The sequence below is a fragment of the Apteryx mantelli genome, chromosome 2, assembly GCF_036417845.1.
Source record: "Apteryx mantelli isolate bAptMan1 chromosome 2, bAptMan1.hap1, whole genome shotgun sequence".
NCBI classification, from domain to species: Eukaryota; Metazoa; Chordata; class Aves; order Apterygiformes; family Apterygidae; genus Apteryx; species Apteryx mantelli.
Window position 1 is genome coordinate 113,774,161 of NC_089979.1, and position 25,478 is coordinate 113,799,638.

The window sequence follows — 25,478 nt, forward strand, 5'->3', positions numbered from 1 at the left end:
CATCTGAGCCCACCTGATGGGAGTTTCTGTTACGGTGGTATTCACTTGAATCGATCTTCCTTTTACAGCATGTTATCAGGGCACAGAGAGCCATCAATAATGAAATGGCACATCAGCTTTATGTTCTGCAAGTGCTTACCTTTAACCTTCTGGAAGACAGAATGATGACAAAAATGGATCCACAGGATCAGGTGAGCATCTGTCATGATCTGGTCAGAACAGGAAGAGGACAACTACTCATTGCTATGCTTAAAGCTCTTTAGGGAGGAAAAGACAGTACCAGGAATACTTGCATATTTTTTTAGGGGATTCAAAGCTGGGTTATGTTTTCTGATTGTTAAAAGATGAAGATGATGAACTGACTATTGCATTACTTGTGTAAAAGTGCAACAGCAAAATGGCCAGATCTTTCTCCTTAGCATGTATTTCCATTAATTGAATTTGGTGTCATCCTGAGCTAAAACTCTGTAAACAGCAGCCCAGCATTTGTTTGTTTTGTATACTTTTCAGAACCAACACAGCTGTATAATGCTTCCTAAAATTACTTCTATAGTTTTCATTTACATATTCACTTTAGCTCTATCTGACATACCAGCATTGCAGTTAATTGGTATTATAATCAAACTCATTTTTGTTGCTGTCAACCTATATAGTAATTGTTCATTTTATTGTTTACTGTGTTCAGACACTAGTTTTAGTACTCTTCATTGCACACAACTAGACACATACTGCCCTAAAAACTTTTAAATATAGAGTTGAGGAGCCATAGAGGAAGTGTTTTGTTTCTTTAATTTTTGTGGTTCCTTTTTCAGGCCCAGTACAAAGGGAAATTTGATTTCATTTTTAACAGGGACTTGTGTTAAGATGAAATAGTAATATGGAGGAAAGGAGAGGGGGAGAGCAAGGTGGTTGTAAACTTAAGCAACATTACGCTTAGGATTTTGCCCTTCCTGTCTTTCTAGCTTGAGGCAGGAAAGTTTCTGACTCAGGAGAATGGGTGTGTGGTTATGGCACAGCACACATGACCAATACAGCATTGTTAGTATTGATAGCAGAATGGTTATCACTGTCTGAGTATGTTCCTAGTGATGTGTAACTGCAGTAATCCCTCTACTGCCCATTCTCGTGACAGCAAAAATGTACAGTTACTGAGAGGAATGCAGAGTGCTGAGCCATTTGATTTAAGGCAGCAAAGTGCTTAAGCACTGGCTTAATTTGAAACGTGTCATCCCTTGGCTTCTGTGGTTTCATGCATATGGTTAAAATTAAGTCTGCAGTTAGTGACCTTGTTAACATGGGTCCAGCTTCTGGAAGTCAGCCCTTGAGCATCTGCATGTGAACCCCACAAATGTGAAGACTTTGGAAGATGGGAGCCCCAAAGTTGCTCTTGCTGACTGTCTTTCTGAGTAAGAAGTGGGGAGTTTAGATAAAGAAAGGTTGGGCAGTGGAGGAAATGCAGTGTTTTAAAACAACCTTTGTGGCATTGTCTTGCTATTCAAAGTGAGAAGGGTGTTATTTTAACCATTTTTTAACTTATTTTAACTTAGGCTCAACGGGATATTATATTTGAACTCCGAAGAATTGCATTCGATGCAGAATCTGAACCTAACAACAGCAGTGGCAGTATTGAGAAACGCAAATCTATGTATACTCGAGACTACAAAAAGCTTGGATTTATTGTGAGTATTTTTGTGTGGTGGTGCACTGAATGTGAGTGCCTCTGTTGTAACACATTCCATAATCAGTCATTTCTGCTGTTACCTGAACTTCTGGTTACTTCCTACATGGGAATAGCATGATTTCTTTTTGTGTTTTTCTTTGTTTGGTTGGTTTTGGCAAATCTGGTTAACTTAGGACCCTAAATGACTACTCTAGCAGAAGTTACGGTGAGTTGGAAAAGATAACTCTCTGAAGATAAAGTGTGTAGTTTTGCATGATGTGTCATTATAAAAATCTAACTTTTAATAGTTTCTTGGATGAGCAGGCATTATCTAATGGATCTATGGCAGACCTCTAAAATCATTGCAGTGTGTTAGTAATGATGTGGACTGATGAGCACAATAAATCAGAGGTAGGGTTTTATTTATGGTATTTACTTGTAGTATCCTGGATTTTGGTTGCCTGAAGTCCTTTCTTCTGTGGAGTAGGGGATGCAGAGTCTCTTACCCCTTACCCTAGTCAAACCAGGAAGAGTTTTGATCTTGGCTGAAATTGGGTTGGGGCACAGAATCTGGCGAAACTATTAGGTACATTTATACCAATGAATAATATCTTTCTTTTTTCCCTTCTGGAAGCAAAGGACACACACGCATACAAACACATGCACACTGTAATCAGTATCCTGATTTATTGGTTACTGTAGGTTAGTATGCAGTTTGCTTTCTCCTTAGTTAAAATTATATGCTTAATATCCTACATGATTCATTACTGTGCTGTTGACCTGGCATATATATGCTGAATGTAGTACAGAAGCCAAAGTTATAGACTGGGTGGTTTTAAACACTGCATTAATGCAAACTGAAGCCTACTGTGCAGTTTGAGCACTCTGCTCAGCTGTGTGACATAGAGCTCAGCATTACCCAGTTCTGTGGTGGTTTTGGGAGGATGCTTTCTGGATACTGACAGTTGCTTTCATTACTGATGAGTGAGGAAAAATTACTGCTGTATCAATGGTGCTGAATCCATAAGGAGTCTTAAGTAAATAGAGGGAAAGGGAGAAACTTGGCATTTCAGGATTGTAATTGTGGTAGTAAAATTAGTGCTTTGAAGAAGCTTTTGAATCTCTGTTTCATAAAAGCCTATGAATGCATCCTCGCTTCCAGTGTGATAGAAGATAATGCTATCCCAACACCTAGAACTGGCAACTCCTGCGATGAGTTGAGCAGAAGACACTGGTCACCTGAGGCCAGGACTCAAGGGTAAAGTGCTGGCCCTGGCTTGGAGAGAAATGGGCTGGATATAGAGCCTTTTGCTTGTGGTGAATGAGAACAGAGATGGGGTTTGACTTTGTCGTAGGAGAAAGAGAAGAAACTGGTAGAAAAAGTAGGAATGGTGGCAAAAAAAGATCATGGCATGGGGCAAGAGGGAATGATGGAGTCTCCAAAGGCATGGTCGGGCCATGCCTACAGGGATTGTGGCAAGCATCCTCTAGTTTTGGCTGATACCTTGGACATCTGCTGCTTACTCTATTTTTCTGAGAGGTTGAAAACCCTCAACTACCACTGCAGTCACTGACATCTCTACCTAGCACCTCTGTAAGCCTGAACTTGCTTTCTTAAAGCTCAAGCTGGAAAACTCTGAGCATGTGATGGAGCACCCAACATAGGCTGAGCCAGGACTAGCACACAGATCTTCCAAATTCCAATCCTGTTTTTCAGCTGCTTAACAAGGACTAGAGAACAATGGATGTGCAGCCTGGCACTTGTTTTTCTGATGATTTTGTTTGTCCCATGAGATATATTTGGATCCTGCAGAGCTGAACTCATTGTTAATGGCAGTGTGTTTTAGCTGATAGGGGTATGAGGAAAACACTGAAAATGTGAATCAAAATGCATTACTGTGTCTAAGTCTATAGGAACTTTGCTGTGCCTGTGCAGGAGTGACTTATTCCTTATCTTCATTGCTCTCATTTGGGTTGTTTGTTCTGAAGCCTACTGAAAACATTTCAACAGTTGTCAAGAGCAGCAACAGCAGTGTTTGCTATTTAATCCTGATAGCCCTCCAAAAGGGAATGAAGGCAAAACCTTAAGAGGGGATGGGAACTGGAATGAAAGCTGTGAAGAAAATGGGGAAGGATAAATAGAGGGAAGGCATAATGGGAGGTAAGAGGAAACAGGGAAAGCGAGCTGAAAGAGGAGCACCACAGCAAAGTTTCTAAGGAGACACAGATTGCCCCACTAACAGGGAATGATGACGCACTGCACAAATAATAAAAATGTTAATAACTGGAATATTGTGAACTGTGGGGAGATTTCATAGTACTCTTGTATAAAAGTTTTACTCTGAGCAAAGAGTAGAGATAATACTGAATGTACAACTTGTCTCACAGTTGAGGAGGAAGAAGAGCTGGGGAAGCAGGACCTGCTAGGGAGCTCCCAGGCGGCTCTGAGAGAGTCTGTCCTGGGACTGGCACTCTCCGACATTGCATGTGGGCTGTGTTCTGGCTGTATTCCCATGAGCTGCCTTCACCCCCTGTGCAGCTTTTCACTCCATCATTAAAGTGCCCTCAGTGTTTTCAAAAACTGTAGGTAGAGGGATACATTGGCAGACTGATCTGTGCCCTTAAGGGAATAAGAGGAGATTTCTCTTCCCTTTTTTGGGCTTCATGGCACAAGAAGAAACCCATTTGAGGCTGCCTTCGAATGCTCTCGTCATCCCACTGGCGGTGTTCGTCAGGATGCAAATTTCTTGAACAGATTAAACATTCTTTCTAAGGGGGAGAGCAAAACCATGTCTAGCCATCAAGTTGTTTCTGAACTGCTTGTTCTCTTCCTGTATGTAAAAATGCAAGGATTCTATTCGTTTCTTCTCTGCCGCATCAAACAGCTTTGCCACATGGCAGATGTAATGTCAATAAGGGATAAAGTCCGGATACAGTTTCGGAAGTTTACAATATCATTTGTAAAACTACATAGTTAGAAATGTACATTTAGTTACAGAAACCATAAGACCTTTCCAGATGATTGTGATGATCTGTGTGCAGTTTATTATGGGCAAAGAGAGATTTTCAAATTAGACAGAATTGAGGAGATTTATTGAAGTTCTGATGAGTATTACAAAAGATGACCCAATCAGGAGATCTAAGATACACTCCACCCTATTGAATTATTTTCTGAGTCAATTGCAAATTAAGTAGCCTGAATTCCTACCCCCCTCCCCACCTTTAAAATCTGTCTTTGGCACAGAAATCCTAAGCAATGTTTGCTCTTGGCAATTCTTTAAGCAGAAGTACAGTTTTCCAGTTTCCAATAAAACAATTAGCGGTGTAAGAGATGTCTAAAAGGTCAAGTGACATATATCAGCAAGATTAAATCAGTCCTAAATTCCTGAGCTGTTGAAATGATTCAGTTCTGTAGAGTTCATTGTTTGTCAAGCTTCTGAAATTTTTTTATGTTTGAGTACATTTAATTCCCGTAAGCAAGGCAGATCGCAGCTAACAGAGGCAGCGAACAGACGCAGCAGTTTGCGCAGCAGTTTGCGCAGCAGTTTGCGCAGCAGTTTGCGCAAAGGTACCTTCGTTTCTGTTCACTGTGGTGTAGGTTTCCTCAAGTATGGTCGTGACACGCCGCACAGCGCGTTCCCCAGCGGCTGTTGGAGTTACTGTGTCAGAGGCTTGGACCCAGACCGACCCTCTGACAGCTGATGCGGCTCTACAGGTCTCAGGCTGCAGGGAGTGCTTGGGGCCTCTCCGGGAGGCCTGGGCTGGCAGCCAGCTCTCCTGTGGGAGGTGTGCTGCTGTTGGCGAGTTGTGTTGTCAGGTAAGGGAGTTACGGGAGGAGGTCAGTAGGCTGCGCAGCATCCGAGAAGCAGAGCAAGAGATAGACAGGGTATTCTCGGAGACTGTGCAGCTCCAGGAGTCCCAACCCCCTGCAGCAGTGGAGTTGCCAGAGGGCTCTGTGCCGTGTGAAACGGTACATCATAACACCGTAGAAGAAGGCTGGAAACTGGTCACTGCTCGTGGGAGAAGAAAGGCTCCTAGTCCTCCTGAAGACCTGAAGCTGAAGAACAGGTTTAGTGCCCTCCAGGATGAGGAGGAGATGGGCATGGCTGCCAGGGAAGTACCTGGGACAACAGACCCTGTGCCCTGCCGGAACGCCCGGAAGAAGCGGCGGGTGATTGTTGTGGGGGACTCCCTGCTACAGGGGACGGAGGCACCTATCTGCAGACCTGACCTCTTGTCTAGAGAGGTTTGTGGCCTGCCAGGGGCTCGTGTGAGAGATGTCATGCAAAGACTGCCTAGGCTCGTCCATTCTTCGGACTATTACCCACTGCTGCTCTTCCATGTGGGCGCCAATGACACCAAGGGCAAACTGGAGACCATCAAGCAGGATTTCAGAGCTCTGGGGATGGTGGTCAAGGGTCTGGGAGCCCAGGTCATCTTCTCCTCAATCCTGCCAGTGAGGGGGATGGATGAGAGGAGGAGGAGACGGACTTTCCAGGTTAACGACTGGCTGCGCCGCTGGTGTTGGCAACAGGGTTTTGGTTTCTACGACCATGGGACCCTGTTTGAAGATCGACAACTGCTGGGGAGAGATGGGATCCACCTCACGAAGCGGGGCACGCGGGTCTTTGCCAACAGGTTGGCCAACCTGGTAAGGAGGGCTTTAAACTAGGAAAGATGGGGGAAGGGGAGAGTTATAGTGCCAGGGTAGTTGCCAAAAGACTGCTTAAGTCAGGATGCCTCCAACAGGTGAATGCAGCCAGGGAAGTGTGCATGGGATGTGGCTATGGAGGATCCTCTTTTACCCCTCCTGGGAAACCTGCATGCTCGATCACCTCCCTGAAATGCCTGTACACCAATGCACGCAGCATGGGGAGCAAACAGGAAGAACTAGAGATCTGTGTGTGGTCGCAGGGCCATGATCTCATTGCCATTACAGAGACATGATGGGATAGCTCGCATGACTGGAGTGCTGTCATGGATGGCTACGTGCTTTTTAGGAAAGACAGGCCAGGAAAGCGAGGTGGAGGAGTTGCTCTTTATGTGAGAGAGCAACTGGAATGTATCGAGCTGTGCCTAGGGGTGGATGAAGAGCAAGTCGAGAGCTTATGGGTAAGGATTAAAGGGCAGGCTAGCATGGGTGACACTGTTGTGGGTGTTTACTACAGGCCACCTGATCAGGAAGAGGAAGTCAATGAGGCCTTCTACAGACAGCTGGAAGTAGCCTCACGATCCCAGGCCCTGGTTCTCATGGGGGACTTCAGCCACCCTGATATCTGCTGGAAAGACAACACAGCTAGGCACAAACAGTCCTGGAGGTTACTGCAGAGCATTGGTGGCAACTTCTTGACACAGGTGGTGGAGGAGCCAACAAGGAGAGGTGTGCTGCTGGACCTCGTACTTACAAACAAAGAAGGACTGGTGGAAGATGTGAAGGTCGGGGGCAGCCTTGGCTGCAGTGACCATGAGATGGTGGAGTTCAGGATCCTGCGAGGAGGCAGCAGGGCACCAAGTAGGATCGCAACCCTGGACTTCAGGAGAGCAAACTTTGGCCTCTTCAGGGACCTACTTGGAGGAATCCCATGGGTGAGGGCCCTAGAGGGAAGGAGTGTTCAAGAGAGCTGGTTAATATTCAAACATCACTTCCTCCAGGCTCAAGAGCGGTGCATCCCTATGAGTAGGAAGTCAAGCAAAGGAGGCAGGAGACCTGCATGGATGAAGAAGGAGCTCCTGGCAAAACTCAACCAGAAGAAGGAAGTATACAGAAAGTGGAAAGGGAGACAGGCCACTTGGGAGGAATATAGGAACGTTGTCAGAGTATGCAGGGATGCGACGAGGAAGGCTAAGGCCCGTTTGGAATTAAATCTGGCGAGAGATGTCAAGGACAGCAAGAAGGGCTTCTTCAAATACATCAGTAGCAAGAGGAAGACTAGGGAAAATGTGGGCCTGTTGCTGAATGGGGTGGGTGCCCTGGTGACAAAGGATGCAGAGAAGGCAGAGTTACTGAATGCCTTCTTTGCTTCAGTCTTTACTGCTCAGGCCAGCCCTCAGGAACCCCAGACCCTGGAGGCAAGAGAGAAAGTCTGGAGAAAGGAAGACTTTCCCTTGGTGGAGGAGTATTGGGTTAGAGATCATTTAAGCAAACTTGACACCCACAAATCCATGGGCCCTGATGGGATGCACCCACGAGTGCTGAGGGAGCTGGCGGATGTCATTGCTAAGCCACTCTCCATCATCTTTGAAAGGTCATGGAGAACAGGAGAGGTGCCTGAGGACTGGAAGAAAGCCAGTGTCACCCCAGTCATCCAAAAGGGCAAGAAGGAGGACCCGGGGAACTACAGGCCAGTCAGCCTCACCTGCATCCCTGGAAAGGTGATGGAGCAGCTCATCCTGGAGGCCATCTCCAAGCATGTGGAGGACAAGAAGGTGATCAGGAGTAGTCAGCATGGCTTCACCAAGGGGAAATCATGCTTAACCAATCTGATAGCCTTCTCTGATGGAATGACTGCCTGGGTAGATGAGGGGAGAGCAGTGGATGTTGTCTACCTTGACTTCAGCAAGGCTTTTGACACTTGTCTCCCATAACATCCTCATAGACAAGCTCAGAAGGTGTGGTTTAGATGAGTGGACAGTGAGGTGGATTGAGAACTGGCTGAATGGCAGAGCTCAGAGAGTTGTGATCAGTGGCGCAGAGTCTAGTTGGAGGCCTGTAGCTAGCGGTGTCCCCCAGGGGTCAGGACTGGGTCCGGTCTTGTTCAACTTCTTCATCAATGACCTGGATGAAGGGACAGAGTGCCTCCTCAGCAAGTTTGCTGATGATACAAAACTGGGAGGAGTGGCGGATACACCAGAGGGCTGTGCTGCCATTCAGAGAGACCTGGACAGGCTGGAGAGGTGGGCAGAGAGGAACCTCATGAAGTTCAACAAAGGCAAGTGCAGGGTCCTGCACCTAGGGAGGAATAACCCCATGCACCAGGACAGGTTGGGGGTTGACCTGCTGGAAAGCAGCTCTGCTGAGAAGGACCTGGGAGTGCTGGTGGACACCAAGTTAACCATGAGGCAGCAATGTGCCCTTGTGGCCAAGAAGGCCAACGGTATCCTGGGGTGCATCAGGAAGAATGTTGCCAGCAGGTCGAGGGAGGTGATCCTCCCCCTCTACTCAGCCCTGGTGAGGCCACATCTGGAGTACTGCGTCCAGTTCTGGGCTCCCCAGTACAAGAGGGATGTGGCACTACTGGAGCAAGTCCAGCAAAGGGCTACAAAGATGATTAGGGGATTGGAGCATCTCTCTTGTGAGGAAAGGCTGAGAGAGCTGGGCCTGTTCAGCTTGGAGAAGAGAAGGCTGAGAGGAGATCTTATCAACGTGTACAAGTATCTGAAGGGAGGGTGTCGAGAGGATGGAGCCAGACTCTTTTCAGTGGTGCCCAGTGACAGGACGCGAGGCAACGGGCACAAACTGAAACACAGATGCTTCCATCTGAACATGAGGAAATACTTTTTCACTGTGAGGGTGACAGGGCACTGGCACAGGTTGCCCAGAGAGGTTGTGGAGTCTCCTTCTCTGGAGATATTCAAAACGCGCCTGGATGCAATCCTGTGCAACGTGCTCTAGGTGACCCTGCTTGAGCAGGGGGGTTGGACTAGATGATCTCCAGAGGTCCCTTCCAACCTCAGCGATTCTGTGATTCTGTATAACTCAAGACACTGATAATCTTCTATATTTTCTCATGATTCTTTAAATATAACTAATTGACATTAAGAAGTTGTAATGAATGTATTTGGTTAAAGTTAGAGGTAGATCTGACCAAATTCCAAGAAATTTGAATAGGTTAAAATGTTAAGAACAGCTATTCTAGTATCAGATCCTTCAAGTTTGCCATATGCAGAGCTCCTGTGTTTTTTATTTGGTTAGTTGTTTTTTCTTAAATAAAATATAGATGTTTAAGTGAGCACAAAAAGCCAAGGTGGAGAATGGTTCCTAGCACTGCCATGCCACACTGGAAATTACTGGCTGTAACAAAATAAAATGTGGTTTACTACAGGAGACATGAAGTTGGTAAGGAACTGTCTGAAAAAAAGGTGACAATTGAAAGGGAAATTGCTAACACAGTGAAAAGTTCTTCAAAAGGCAAGCCTGGGCTTGACTTTCACAATATTAGTCATGTTGGCATAAGAGAGTGCTGACAAATCTTTTAATGAGACAAATTTGGGAGGCATCAATGAAAGAAAATGAGAATATTCAGAAATTAGATGACCTTTTGGATTAGCATAATAGATAATGTTATTCAGTGTTACAAAGTGCAACAGTGTTCATTTAGGACCCCTGGCAAGAATTTCTGCTTCAAGCAAAGAGCTCACCTATTGGAAAGGCGAAGATAAGAGAGATCATGCAGTGCAGCCATGGAAGAAGTCAAATGTCAGCCTAGGGTGTATCTGCAAAGATCCTTTCAGAGCAGATAAGAAACTCTTAATGCCATTTTCTGTGTCTCTGAGAGATCATCTGTTACGCTTTGTACGGTTTTACTTACCTCGGCAGTGACTTGTAGACTGACTGAATTCAGGACAAGGGCAGAGACCAAGGCTTCTCCTGTGATCGGAGAAACATCTCACAAGAGGTGACTTAAAGAGGTTGGCTTGTTTAGTCTGCTGCTGAAGGCTGTATAAATATCAGAAGTGCAAATGCTGGGAAGTTGTAAGCTAAAAGGCGGTTGTGGCAAAAGAAGAACAAATGGGCATAAATTGCCTGAAATTATATATTTAAACTGGAAATTGAAGGTTTCTAAACATCAAAGTAGTGAATTTCTGGAAAAGACTTTAAATCAGAACCATGGGGACAAAATTCATTACTAGTTTTAAGATGGTGCTTGATCATTTACAGAAAGGGTTATGTATTAAGTTTGACAGTGATGGATCTAGGAAACAAAACCTGTGAGGACTATAGAGAAAAAACAAGGTTGTCTAGAGAAGTCTGATGGGAGACATGAATAGTAAGATGGATAATAACTTAAATGGCAGCACTGGTGACGTGTTAGACATTACAAAAACTTTATTATGTAAGGAGAAGCAGCAGAACAGATATTTAGGAAGGTGTGATTTGTGGAGATCTTAAGGAAGAAGTTAAGCAAATATCTTTCAAGAGTAACAAAAACATGCTTGATCCTGCCTTGGGCAGCAGGTAGACCTGATGAGCTTCTGAGATTCCTTCCAAACTTGTTTTTTGTCTCTTTCATGTCCCAGATGAGCAGCTACTTTTTTACTTTTGATCTCACTTTCCAAAAAAGAAACCTAATGCCTTGTTTCCCAGCACAATATTGAAATAGTACTCTGAAGATTAAAAATTAGTAGTTTTTCTCATGGGTTCTTTTGCAGTGTTCTTCATCATCCTTTTGAATAATTCATTAGCGTTTGTGATGCCTAGGGATAGCGTTGCCCATTTAGAGATGAGTGGAAGCTTCCCCTTGATTTTTTTTTTCCGACTGAAATTAAGATGCTCAGGACTTTATTTTTCAGAACACTTTCTGTTTGCCTCAAAGCATAGTTTCTGTTACACCTGTGAGCTACTTTCTACAGAGTGGAGCTGGGTATATCAAATCAGGCATTTGAAAAAGGAAGAACATAGTGACTGTCTTGCACCTTATGCAGTCATTCTTAAGTCTGCTTGTAATTTCTAGGCATAGCTTTCTCACCAGGCCAAATCCATGGCTCTCTTAAGTGAGAGATTTGGCCTGAAGTCTAGATAATCTGTTCATCTCCTTAGTTTCACCAGCAAATGGGAAGTATCTAGTTTGGGACATTACTCTTATAAGCACCAACCATCTATATGTCAGAACTGACTCCAGTGACTCTTCCCCCCCCCCCCCCCCCCCCCCCCGAACAGGCCAATCTTAGTCACTTATTATATGAAATGGAGAGCCCTGGATTGGTGCGGCCAAAGCAAACTTAAGACAAAGTGAATAGTTACCAGGATAACTTTTCAACATGATTTATTCTCCTTGGATCCATTTTGCTGCTTCTTGTTCCCATGTCTGTTTATTTCTCCAGCTACCTGGATTAAAAACCCCTCTCAGGCTGCCTTCCATATGACTTTTAACTTCTTCAGCAAATTAAAAAATAGCCAAACTAACCTCCTTCACCCCATGATGTATTCCCCAGAAGTCCATTCTCTGCACTGAAAGAAAAAAGTTATCAGTAAAATAAGTTATCGTGTAATTAATATTTTGTAATGATTACCTGCAAGAGGGGCAAACTCAGATGACTGCAATGTCATCTGACACATTCTAACCTTTAGTTGCCTTTTTTTCCCAACCTATCCAACATAGCTTTAGTTTGTGTAATATCCTCACACCTCACTCAAAAAGCCTCTTCTCCTGCAACAACCCCCGCAGCAATTTTGTTGTAGGGTGTTGTACTGATGTTAGCTGGACTGCAGTTGTTTTACAGGGCCTTGTGTTTTTTTGCTAACTGGTGGCAGTAATAGACTGCAGTGGTTCTGTTTGTTCCAGCATGTGCAAGGGTTGAGGCAGGGAATGGGATGCTTTACTGCAGGGTTTTACAGATATTGGCAGGGAATGGATGAGCTGCAGAAGTCAAGGAACATCAGCATCCTAGTTTAAGAATTCTTTAAAACTATTGATTTATTGTAACCTACTATGAATGATAAATTATATGACCACAGTTTTGAGGCATGGGCTTGGGATTGTGTGTGTGTTTGTATGTTTAAAAAAAACCAAACAAACAACCCCCCCAAAAAAAACCCTTAGATTTCTATTTGATAGAAAGGCAGTACAAATAATTTAGATCGTTATGTGATAACCATTCAGCCTTTACTATTCACTCTCCTAGAAAGAGGAAAAAAGTCTCAGTGAAAACATGTAATTAAAGGGCAATGCACATTGCTAGATAATTTGCACGTTGTGGATTAGCTGCAGTCAATTAAGCAGGAAATTGAGGAAGGGCTCTAAAAAGGAAAAACTGAGCAAGATTGGCATGGGGGTGGTATGCTGTGCCCTGCAGCAGTATTAATAGTCCTGCAACTACCTGTTTTTATTGTCAACCACATCTCTGAAGCCCCTTCACTCCTGTTGGACATCTGGGTTAATGATAGGTGTATGCCTGGCTAGAGATGATAAGACCTTCCTTGGAGGGAGGGAGGGAAGGAAGGAGAGAGATGGGCAGAGAAACAGACCTCATGTGATATATTCATTAGCTGTTCTTGTGAAAGACTTGAAGATGAACATTCATTTTCTTCCCAAAAAGGAAAGCTTGAGTGTTTGAAGTCTTAAAACATTATGAGCTATAGTGCTGGGGAAGCCCAGAACAAGAGACTGGAGTTTTGTGGTTTGTGGAGTAAAATCTAGATCTGGTGCAAAATGCTGGGAAATTCATCTGAAAGGTTTTGAAATGGTTATTTGTGGCCGTTCTGTTCACAGCTCTCTGTTTCCTTCTCTTGGTGATATTCTGCAACGATGGGGAATGTTGCATTATTTATCCTTTAGGAAACTTTACAAGTATGTCATAATAAAAGTAATGCTTTCCTACATTAAGATTCTTTTGCTGGCTTTGGGCATGTCAGGGGAACAGTCTCAGAACAGCAACACTGTATCCAAGTGTCCTTTTTTATTTCAAAATAGAGCTTTCAGTTATTGATTCAATGAGAGGAAGAAGAGAGGCTTAGGTGACAGGTTGCCTGCACTCCCGAAATGATTTGTATTTTTCCATCTTCTTTCATTTTCTGTACTCCCCCCCTCCTTCTCTTTTGCTATCTACTGTTTCAAAACTTATGAAATAACTTGTTGCAGGAATGAAACCTCCTGACCCATTGTTGACTTTGTATTTATAAAAGAAATGTTTGTTTGCTCTAAAACTGGAAAAATTACATCTTTCCAGTGGATGTTACATACTGTTTTTGGTATTCTTGACTCTCTTAAATAGTGGTAAAAATAACAACTTGGGCTTAACTTTTTTGGCAGCTAATTGGAGTTGAACTTTTCTCTCCTGCTTCATCTAAATATGGCTTGAAACTGTTTAAACCTGCAGACTGATCTTGATAAAGGAATACTTTTTTGGTGAATCCAGCTTGAAATACTTGAAGCAGAAAAAAGATAAAGCTAAAATCTATAAAACATGGAAAATCATACTCAAGTCACATGGGACCTGAGATCTGTGGTGCCTGAAGTAGCACCATGCAGAACGTTTGCAATAGTCCTTTGCTGGAGCCTTTTTGTGCCTGTATCCATCAAAAAGTTTGCTGTACCTGAACATGTCAGGTCAGGAGCTGAAGTTCACACCACATGTAATGCTTTGCTACCCCAGACTGGTCCTCTGCAGGAGATTACAGCCTTGTAGCAAAGCCTGTGGAACAGGACTCACGTGCCTTAGCATTTTCAATGCAGTTATGTGCTCTTTTGAACTCCTCAAGTTCAGCTAAACTGCTGAACTGCTTTTTCCTTAAGCAGCTAAAGTGTGGTGTATGTCCTGTGACAGCTCCTCTCTTGTGGAGCCTGGGAATGGCAGCAGGAAGGGGAGGATGTTCAGGCAACTGAAAGAAGGAGCAACGGGGAGATTTGTAACACCTCTGCACGTCTTGGGGTGCTTGAGGATACTGGACAGCTGTCTTCATCCTTGTTTTATGCTTCTCCTTAAGCATGTTTAGGGTCAAAGGTTAATTTTGTTGGGCTTTCATGAATGTTTTCATTACTTTTGTTGAGTATAATTTAATTTTTGGAGTTAAGTCTCCCCTTTTCTCTCCCCTACCAGGAGCTGGTGATCATCCTCCCTTTTGTTATAGGATGTTTGTGAGATCGTCTTAAGTGACATTCAAGCCTTGATTATTTGTGTTCCTCTTCAATCTCACAGGGACTTCTATGTAGCTCCTTCCAAGTCTTAAAGTAGCTAATCTCAAGTTTTTACACAACCATACCCTTTTAAACTTATACCCTGTCAACAACTGGAGTAGAATAATTTGTGGTGACTGTGGTTGGCAAAGGCATTGAATGCTGGTGAAAGTACGTTGTTTGGCACTGCTGGAGCTAGCCAAATGGATGGTAGACATGCTTCCAAAGCCTGTAGGAGCACCAGGTCTCTAGTAACTTGTACAACTTACAGTCTTTCTTTTCCATCAAGTTTTTTTTCCTGCTTTCTTCATATTGACAGGAAATTAATTTTCCAAGAGTTCCTACCCGTCTTATTTACCCATGCTCCAATCATTGCCCACTAAACCCCGCAAGCAATTTTTACAATTTTCACTAAGGAATTTGTTGATGCTATGTTTACTCCTGTCAGCATTCCCCAGTCAGCAGTATCATAAATACCCCAAATCACAGTCCCTTAGTAACATACACTGGTGGTGTGCCAGCCATGCAGCTGAGCTGTAATACTTGTATGCTGGGAGTTTTTCCAGCTAGACTTTGAACATGTTATAGATGGAGGCCATCTGATGCCAGACTTATCACCTCTGTTAATCCGTGATAAATATATTGAAGCCAGTGGATTTTCTCTCAAAAAGTACTGGGATAACTGACCTCAGGGTCTGGCAGAGAGCCTGACGTGCTGGGAGCCTGCCAGAAATTTTCTAGATGCACAGGATAAACAGCCAAACAGTCTTTGCCTTTACCCTGTCAAAGGAGTAGTGTGGTAGGTGCGTGTGAAAAGCTCTTTACATTTTAAAACTGTTGCCAATGGGAGGCAGCAATTTTCTGGAGTATTGTTTCCTGCCCAGAGTGCTTAGAAAGGCATAACGCCAAAGGCCCGGTATTTGCAGCCAGTCTGGAAGGAAGCGGTGAATTCCTCAATATGTTGCCTATTATTAAACAGAAACTGCAAATGAGAAAGAAGTCAGCCTCTGCCTGGTCTAGTTTGGAGCTCTCTTCTGACTTTATTTTTTCTATTGCTGAACAGAGCTGCTTATACCATTTCTAGCTTCTAATTACAGAACTTTATTTTTGCTGGGGTGGGGGCTGGGGCATCATCAGTTTATCCTTTGAAAGTCAGGAATTACAAGGCTGTCTTGAGACAGCTGGAAGAATTTTATTTGGCCACTTCCAGATCATTCTGATGAGGGATTGAGAAGGTAATGAGGCAAAGGCTCAGCATGGATTTTATTGAAAGCAGACCTACAAGCAGCTGTGTGTAGTAGTAGTCCTAAAAAATAGAAAAAGAATCCTTGACTCTTTCAATGATTCAGACAAATATGAATTGTAATGAATGTATGAATTTGTAATGAAATTTTCTTTAATATTGAATGATTGGAGTAAAACAGGAATGTAGATAGCGTTTATTCCTTCATTTTTACCTTTATGACCACTGGAGGTTGCTCTTCTCCATTGTTTGCAAACTCTTCACTGAATTCCATGGTGGTGGTGGTGGTGGTGTTTTTTAAGCTAACAGTTTTCAATGACTGTTTTAGAAATAAGCCGTTACTGAGTTATTCCTTACAGTAAGTTTAGGAAGATTATTTCCAGGTGTTCTGACAGAATGTAGTTGTATAGTGACTGTTACTTTCAAAATTGAATCGCCTTTTAAGTGAAGAGTCATAGTTAGTTTCACGTTACTCTATTTGCTTTATTAAACACTATTTAGAAATACTCTAGACAAAACACAAGAACCAGCTCTGATTCCTGTCTTTGGAAAGTAAGAGTCATCTGAATAATCCTATTGATGCATATAAGAATATAACAAGGACAAGAGCTAGTCACTGGGAATAACAGCCCAGAACTTCAAGTAATTCTGACATCTTAAACTAATGAAAACATCTAAATTGATGCAAATGTTTGAAACACTTATGTATGTCAAAAATGCAACATAGCCTTGCACTAAAAGAGCAACAAAGTTGAGTATTTTTAGGAAAAGGCAGGAATATGATAGTCTTTGAAGCCTTAATTCATTCCCTTCACCATCTGTGTACGATGACATTTAATTATGTGCATGTGCGGTATTTTCTCTACCTGCCTCTGCCTTTCTCCTCCCTTCTGCTTTGCTCTGCATTTCTATCACCATCTTTCTCCCCTCTTGTTCATCCCCAGGCAGATAATTATAGTCCTCCTTTCCTTCTGTCTTGGCATCTGCCCCACCGCTCTTTGCACTGCTCCTTCCTCCAAGCCTCCCCCCCTCTTAAATGCCTGCCTTTGCCCTTTTCCCGTGCTGAGGCTGTGTGGTCTCTGCCTGGCTTCTGTTTCCACTCAGCTCCTGGTTCCTAAACATTGCTTTTCCTCTATGCCTGAAGATGGGGCCAGGGAATGCCCAGGGCAGGCAGCCTCTTCAGAAGAAAACTGTGCATGCTCCACAGAGGCTTGTTAAACTTAGTTTATGCAGAGTTTTCATTATGCAACCAAATTTACCCTGCTCTCCACAGGAATTTCAAAAGACTGGCATGAGACGAAGCCTTTACCAAACTTCAAGCTTTTCTTGCAGGGCATGAATGGGCTGGAGTTTCTCAACAGAACAGTTGTGTAAAAATCGGTTTAATAGGAGCAGTACAGTGTTTCATGAAACATTTTTGAAAATGAACAAAAACAGTTTCAGTTAAACTTCTTAAGGAATTGAACTTAAAGCAGATGCTTGGCATTCTGTCCAAACTGTTAAAATAGTTGTATCAGAAGCAAAAGCAAAGACTAAGAATGGAAAGTGTCAGACAACCTGAACTACAAGTGGCACAACCATTTTTACTTGTAAGGGAAAATTGAGAAAGATGTTTTATTTTCTTTTGATATCTTGCTATCCTACTAATTTCATGCTATTTCTTTGACTTCATGGGATGATGAAGAGTTTTCTGTGAAGCATTTCTCACTTGATATTCAGCTTCCATAATAAATCTTTTCCCTCTGCCCTTGAGTACCCATTTCCATGGGCATTTTTATTGGGCTATCTTGCAGGTACTTCAGTCCAACTCTGCCAGTTTAGCAAATGTGATGGAAGTATCATACACTTTGTTTACTGCCTTCCTCCTAGATGGCAGGTGTGGTAGATGTGGGATGCTGCAGGTCTAGCCTTCTTTCTCTGAAGCGCTCTTGCCCTGCATATTGGGTTTGCCTACTCCCCCTTTGCTGTTTTGCTCTGCTTCTGAGTTTCTTGCAGCAAAATGAAGTATTATACCAGTAAAAACCTCTTTTGGCAGGCTTAACTGTGACTTCATTTAGGTATTTACCAGCACAGCTGTGGTTCTTAAAAGATACAATCGTTGTTTTTTTCATAGTCAAAATAGAGATGCAGATGAAAGTTTTACGACTAGGTCAAAACAACAGTGACAGTAGACTTCAGCTATGGCTATAGGATGCAAATGCTGGGCGGGGGGAGGATTAGAATTTATCACTTCCCTGTAAAATTGTTCTGGGGATGCTTAATTTCTCGCAAGAGCTCTGGCTGACTATGTATATTCCTTCAACAGAACAAGAAAGAGTGAAAGGTGGAGAGGAAATGTTGGTCGCTGTTCTACTCCTGTTAGAGAATTTGCGAATTGAAACGTGCAGTAGTCAACTACTTTCACAAGTGACCAGTAGTCTTTTTTAGTCATTGTTTCTGGACATCCAGATTAAGATATCTCACAGGAGAGAGATTCTGTGAACAGTGCTATTTGATACATCTCAAGCTGAGCAACCAGAAGTGGAGATACGGAAACCTGTATTAGGGTTTAAAAAAAAGAAAAAAAAAAAAAAGTACAAGAAAAGAAAACTAGAAGAGGAGGGAAATATAAATGAACTGATAATGATACCAAAGATGGGTATTACTAGGGTTTTACTAGTTTTTACCGGCATTTGGTGGAACCATAATCCAGTTTTTAATTTAACAGTAAAATTTTTCTGAATCTATACTCAGATAACCCCCCCCCCCAAAAAAGGGATTTTTTAAATTTAATATTTAAAAACACATCTCTTCACTGTATGAAAAACAAAGTGTTATCTTAATTTTGTTAGATTTTTATGCAGTTCTGTGTTGTAGCATCACACACTATTTTCTAAGTGAATACTTTGATTTTTATTTTCTTACAGTAATACTGAATGCCTGTTAGGATTGCTTTCTTTTAATGATTTTTTTTGTTCATCTTAGGATATAAATTATTGATTTACTGTATTTATATGGCTTAATGTTATTTGGAGTACAGATGAACCTCATTGTAAAGGAAAGCTGCTGGCTAATTTGTAATACCATACAATAGAGGGCACTAGCTTCATAGCATATGAAGGTTGCTCACAAAAGCTGTTGACTTGCATGATTACAGATTCTTTTCAGCCTTAGAAATAGTAGGAACCACTCTTTTTGGCTGCAAGTTCCCATTTCTTAGTTGAATGCCAGCAGATGTTTGTTGTTTGGGCTAAATGATATCTCTTGGGGGGAAAAAAGTTACTGAATTTGGCTTGCATGTTACAGTTTGTTAGAAAGTATGGTGTAAGCACAATTCCTTTTTGTCCTGTTGCTTAATGATGGCGTATTTTTTCCTTTTGAAATATTAGTTTGTACTGTTGTCTCAACTTGTATCAGTCTGGCTTAGACTCTGTCTTGAGGATGCTTTCTTGCTATCTGGATTTTTTTTTCCTACAGCCTCTGCAAATCTGTTAAAGATGAGAGATTTTTAAATGTAGTTGAACATCTAATCAGAAAGACTTAGGCTTGATTTGCAGAATGTGGCCGAAGTTTGGCAGTGTGAGCAAAAGAAACATCACTGTGGGTTTCCAAGCCTAAATGGGAGAAATATGGAAATCCTTGAGGTGCTCTGCAAGCTTATGTTCATAGCTCCTCTGTGTCCTGTGCTGTCAGGAGATAGCGTGCAACCTACTCTATTCTTTTGCTCTATTCTTTCTTTATGCCAGCACTGTTTGGCATAAACAAAGTATTCCACAGTGTAATATCATGCCACATATTTGGTGTTAGGTTGTGGAGTAATGAGACAGAGTTTTAAATAGGACTGCTGCACTTTTTGTGCTGCATGCGAAGGTTTGGAATTAAGTCAGCAGAATTCATGCTGAAACTTCAGTCTCAGCGTTGTTGTCTCTTAAATTTGCTCGGTCCTTCAAGCTTAACATGTAGCTGTGGAAGATGATCTTTTCTGGTATAACTTGGAGAGTAGCCCGTAGGGTTAGTGGCTGGTCCACAAACCTGCCTCGCTGAGTCCTGAGTGATTTCCAGCAGTGCTGTATGGAAGCGTGGGTAGATGTCTGGTGAGCAAAAGCAGGGGGCAGCTTCATCACCTGCCTTGCCCTGTGCATGAGTGGGACAGAGCTGGTGAGAATGGGGCAAGGTGTGACCTCCAAGGGAGAGCAGTCTTGCCCTTGCCACCAGGGCAGTTGGAGTTACCAGGTGACATCAGAGGTTTTCCCCCAAATGTGTTTGCGATATTGAATGAACATCTGGAGAATGACCAAACAAAGTTGGGTGATGGAAACCATGAATTGATCAGTAAATTCAAGCAAACATAATGCATCTTTCTTCATATCAAACATCTGTCTGCTGGCCCTGAGCGCTATGAGAAGGATGCAAGGGAATTACTACTGTTCGGAGGCAGGAGATTTCAGATGGCTGGGAGAAAACATGAGAAACTCTGTTAACAGAAATAAGTCAGTTTGTGAGCAGGGAAGTCTGACCTTATGAACTGCACAATGAATGATACCTGTGTCTTAGAGGAACTATCGAATTGGTACTGTTGGATTGAGGCAATGATTGCTCAGAACGAGGCACCAAGGTCAGCTGCATTGTTATCTGACCAAGAACTGGGGCCAGCAAATCCATATGTTAAAGCCATTGTTTTTGTTTACCATGCAGCTGCATGCAATTTAGGAAAATTGTTTGTGAGAAGCTATGGGCATCTAACAATTTGCACATTGTTGAAATGAATAAACCAGTCTTTCACCATGTATGGCAAAATTCCTCTTAGCTTTTAGTTCTTCCAGAGAAGAACAGATCATTTCACTTCAGTTTAATGTCCCTTTTTTTGAGAAGCCCTGTTTAAAAAAAAAAAAAAAAAAATCACGTTTTGATGAGCTTCCAATCTTTGACCTTTTTATTATCTTGTTAAAAATGAAGTTAAAACTACTCAGAATGAAATATCTGTGGTCATATTTCTATTGAAATGAACTAACTCTGTGTAATTCCGATCTTTTTGTGCTTTGATATTTTTTCTCTAATGTTTTATTTGATTTTTTTTTTTTAATGATTACTATGATTATTAGTGGAAAGATCCATCCTTTAAATCAGTTTCTTAATGACAGATTAAGATCTATTCTTTTGCAGACAGACTAAAAGTAATTTTATATTTTTATACCTTTTCCAATAATTTTAAATGTGAAATTGTATGATAAAAATCTTAAACTCCTCTTGATTAAAAAAAATGGGTGCCACCTCTGAAGAAAATCCATTAACAAATATAAATGCACTAATGCAAAATTAGGGACTATAGAACATTGTGTTTCTTGTATATGTCCCTTTTGTTTTTTATATACTGTCTGTGATTTCAGGATGTTGTTTTCTTCTTTGCCCCTCACTTCCTACGTACATCACAGTTATCTCATGGGGGCAGGCAAGCTACATGGACTTGGATGTGTAGTTGGTCTCAAGTAGCTCATCTGTGTATCATAACAGAAGGGTTCTTTTACTGCTAATTGTTTTCTAACCCCTTGTCTTAGGAGACGAATCTTGGACATCTTTCTCTAGATACGATGTACTGCACATCCCGCAGAATTTGCCCACAGAAGAGTTAAGACGAAGAATCGGTCCCCCAAAAGCTGGTCACGTGTAATGACATCTCTCTGCTGGCTCTGTCTCTTTCACAAGGCTTGATTTTAGTAGCTGATTCCACACCAAACCCTCGCTGAGTAATGAAGTAATGCTTGTGTTGTGGAACACTGTAAATTCAATTTACACTGAATTACCATAAATACTAATTTTTCTTATTTAAGCCTGTGCAGTTTTCCAGTGTGTGCATACATGCGTGCAAACAGATGTGTATGTTATTGAACATATACCTATCACTGCTCCCCCTTCCTTTCACTCCTCATGCTTTACTGCCTCTTGTAAAATTCAAAGGACTGTAAAAAAACGTAGTTCAAAGTATTTGGATTTTCTTCAGTTATGAAGAATTGCAGTCTGGGTAAAAGATTCTCTTTGAGTATGGGATTTCATGAACTCAGGCCTGTAAAAAAAGAATATGGGGAGAAGAGAGGCTCATTTGTAAATGGCTGTATTTTTTTCTTCTAATCAAAAACACCTTCATGTCTAAATTCTGAATCTTTTGGTTGTTCCATATAGTCTGCTTGTTATGAAGCCCCTGTATAAAAAGATAATGGTATGCATTCTTTAAATTTTTTAAAAATATGTATTTTTTTTATCTTGCTACATTCTGGTGCAACTCCCATCCTCTTTCTGCTTTCTAGAGGAAACTGGAGGTATAGCAGAGAAATGTCCAAGACATGCAAAAGGTATATGCATTTTGTAGAGCGCAGCTCTAGTCCCAAGCTCTTCATATTTCTGTAGAGGGAGGCAAAGAAAAATGGAAGTCAGGTGAACTGAAACTCTCCTGTAAATGAATGCAGGGGCTTATTTACCACCTCACTGCTGAGAGCAGATGAAGGATGCTACAGGATGGGCATAGGCCTTTGCTGACTTAGGACAAAAGTGTGGACTTCTCAAAGGTCCTAAGAGTGGGTTGGCCCTTTTTTCCACACCCTTCTCTTTGGTGTCTACAAGGTTTGGCTGTTTATACTCAAGCAGGGGAAAGATTTGACTGTAGAGATAGTAATTTTGTATATAGCGACGTAAGTTCAAAGGCAGTTAAAACACCATAGATGTTGACAATTTTTTCCTGTAGATTAGTTTTTGGCTTGTCTTCCGTAGTTAGCTTAGTAGTTAGCTTGACATGGTCACAGACAATAAAATAAGTGGCAATGTGTGAACCACATAGTTTTGTAGTGGCAGCAGTCTTTTTTACCCGTAGGACTGTGGGTCTACGTGTCTAGCCCAGGATGGCATTTCAGCTGGGTTGACTAGTGTTGAATTTTGACAGCTGCTGTATCTGTCTCCCCAGCAGCCAATAAATTCACATAGCTGATTCATTTTGAAGTGGAGTTTTCTCAAACACAGGGCTGACATCTCTCTGAACTTTTATTTGAATTAAACACCGCCTGACCCTTTCCTTCTGCACATGACAGCAGTTTTAGCTGGCTTGCTTGACACAGAAAAACATAAAGCCTTTCTGCAGAAATGTCTAAAAGGAGGGCAAAAATTTTCCCAATTTACTTTTGAAATACCTGGCACTGGGTTTAGCTCTTTGGCCAAGCTCGTTGTTCTCAAAGTAGTGCAGAGTGTCAGGATGCAAAGATATCCCCAGCCACCACAGTCATCCTCATTAATAAGATCTAAGGGAGGTTTAATTCACTGCACAAGCAGAGTGCCCATTGTTTTGTTCTGTGGTTGTGCCATGCCTGCTACAGTAAGTATCATATCCTTTGCTGAAGCTGATAGTTGCTATAGTAGGAAGGATCTGATTCGGAGTTTCACTCAAATTCTCTGAGTGGTGATGTGCAGGGAAGGCAACTGTAGCAATTAAGCTGTCTGCTTCCCATGTGGGTTCCCTGTAGATACACGTCCTCAGGAAAATTCTAATGATTATTTTTGCCCTGATTTTACTCAAATAGGTTCTTTACAATTTAGGTAATCTGTCTTCATTTTCATTAAAGGAAGACACCACTGAAAGGTGTTTCAATTAGTGAGCCTTAATTACAAAGGCAAACATTATATCCAAAAGTGTAAGTTTAGATAAAATTGCCTGAAGTGTAACTAAAACAATTAAAAAGATACTCCCTTGGTAGTCTTATGCTTAGAAGGCTGACACATGCAGCCCAGGATTTGGTGGAACTTGGTTTTGAACCTTTTATTTAATAAAAAAGACTAGAGATCCTCTTTCTTCTTGTTGATAGGCTATGCAACTCGTATGTTTTGGGCATAAGCTAAAAGATATATTTATGTACACCTGTTTATTATTTTGTATCATTCCCTTAACTTTCATATGAAATGCCTGTTGGAGAGCTCTGAATTTCTCCTTAAATAGTCTGTGAAGAAGCGTCAGCCAGGACCATTAATGTTTTTATACCAAGATGTGAGTGCTGTCAGCCAGTACCCTTAAATAATGAGCAAAAGTCAGTGACCATAGCAGACGGTAAGCTTACATGAACTCCAGAAAGGCTTTTCATCCATAAATCAGACTTAGGAACAATGATTTTATCTTTGTTTCCAAATCCTATCGAATGTATAAATTATTCAGATCTACTCAGATTACATATAACCACTGTAGATTTTGATTGTGCTGTTTGACTTCCACTTTCTTAAAAACACTTAAATGTTGCAAATAAACAGATTAAAGTTTAGATTTTTTTTTTTTTGCTGTTTCTGCTAACACTGTTCATACTGTTTTCTCACATCACTGTTGTCTTGTTAGCCTGATTATTTTGCTGGGCAGGATGAGAATTCGTACCTTATATTCTGTCTATGTAGAAAAGGCAAACTGCTTTAATGACACCGGTAAAATTAAAGCAGTCAATCTCCTGAAAAGTTCCAAGGACATGAAAAGGCCTATATTGATATCACTGTTTCTCTTTAGGAGGGGGACACTGTTCTAGTTTATCCTGGTATGCTTCTTGACCACTGTGCTTTAAATGATATAAAAATTGCTTGTTGGCCAGGACTTCAGTATTATGCTTACATTATGATTTTGAAAGAGCTGGTGTTGTCTGAACAGTCCCTTATTCACTCCAGTGAAAGCTGACTGGATTAGTTCACACCGTGTCCAACAGTAATTCCATTTAAGCAGACTGACTTTGCCTAAAATTTGTGAGACTACAAGTTTTATGGGTTCCACTGATGTGGCTATTAAATGGACTGGTAATCTCAAGTGTGGAATAGCAGTGAACTAGCATGGTTTTAATTTCTTGATGCAACCTACCTTGATCTGTAAGTGGATGCTTGTCTGCGTATTCAGTCACTCTAATAAACTTAGTAGATACTGAGATATTTGGTTAAAAAAAAAAAAAATTTCCACACTGAAAAATGTAGTTGTAATGACCATGTCCCACTTATTCAATTTAAACATCACTGAGAGAGTGCATAACCCATAGTCACTGGATACATTTGTTTTCACAAAAACATTTTTTGAAAGTGTTTTTTAAAAAAGTCAGCAGTCTGTGTGAACTGCTAAGCATCTATCCAACATGAAAAATCACTCATTGTTAACCAACATAAAACCTAACAGGTGGTTTTTAATTGTCCTGTTTTGGACAAGATGTGGCCCCTCAGTGTCACAGCACTCATTTTAGATTCTTCTTGGTTTCCAAACTATTGTCATTGTCCTTAGGGCTTAAGATCTTGGGATCTACAGCGTTAACTCTCTGCATTTGTAAAGCTGTAATATAAAATATAGGTATAGCTGAACAAGGTTTACTGAAGAGCTTTAAGTCTTGCTTAAGAAGTGTAATTTATTCAAGTCATAAAATATGCAGTGCTTGTCCTTGACATGCCCTGTTTATGTTTTATCTGATAATTTCAACAGACTTAACTATGCCACCATAACATTCAGATTTTTGCAACCTTGATCACCACAGCATAGCATCCATTCAGGAAGAATGACTGGGACATGCTTCCAGTGGTGACTTATGTGAAGCTGTGATGATTTACATTTGATTACATGATAGCTCAGTGAATCAAGGAAGTACAGTAGTCAGATTTTGAAAATTTTTATTTTTTTCAAAAGGCAAATGATGTCCAGATAGTGAAGACTTTAGTACTGAGAAGGTCAGTTTTGTATTGATGAGTTCAGACTTTATTCAGAAAGACTGCTTAATAT

The 25,478-nt window shown here is 41.6% G+C and overlaps 1 protein-coding gene across 2 annotated transcripts in view; it reads left to right on the forward strand.

Moving 5' to 3' along the window:
• ELMO1 (engulfment and cell motility 1) overlaps positions 1-25,478 on the forward strand; it is a 327,195-nt gene that overhangs the window by 121,521 nt on the left and 180,196 nt on the right. For both annotated transcript variants that reach the window (XM_067291248.1, XM_067291249.1), the window contains 2 exons: positions 69-191; positions 1,548-1,679. In XM_067291248.1, coding sequence (XP_067147349.1) covers positions 69-191; positions 1,548-1,679 — 255 coding nt within the window. The remainder of the gene's footprint in view (positions 1-68; positions 192-1,547; positions 1,680-25,478) is intronic.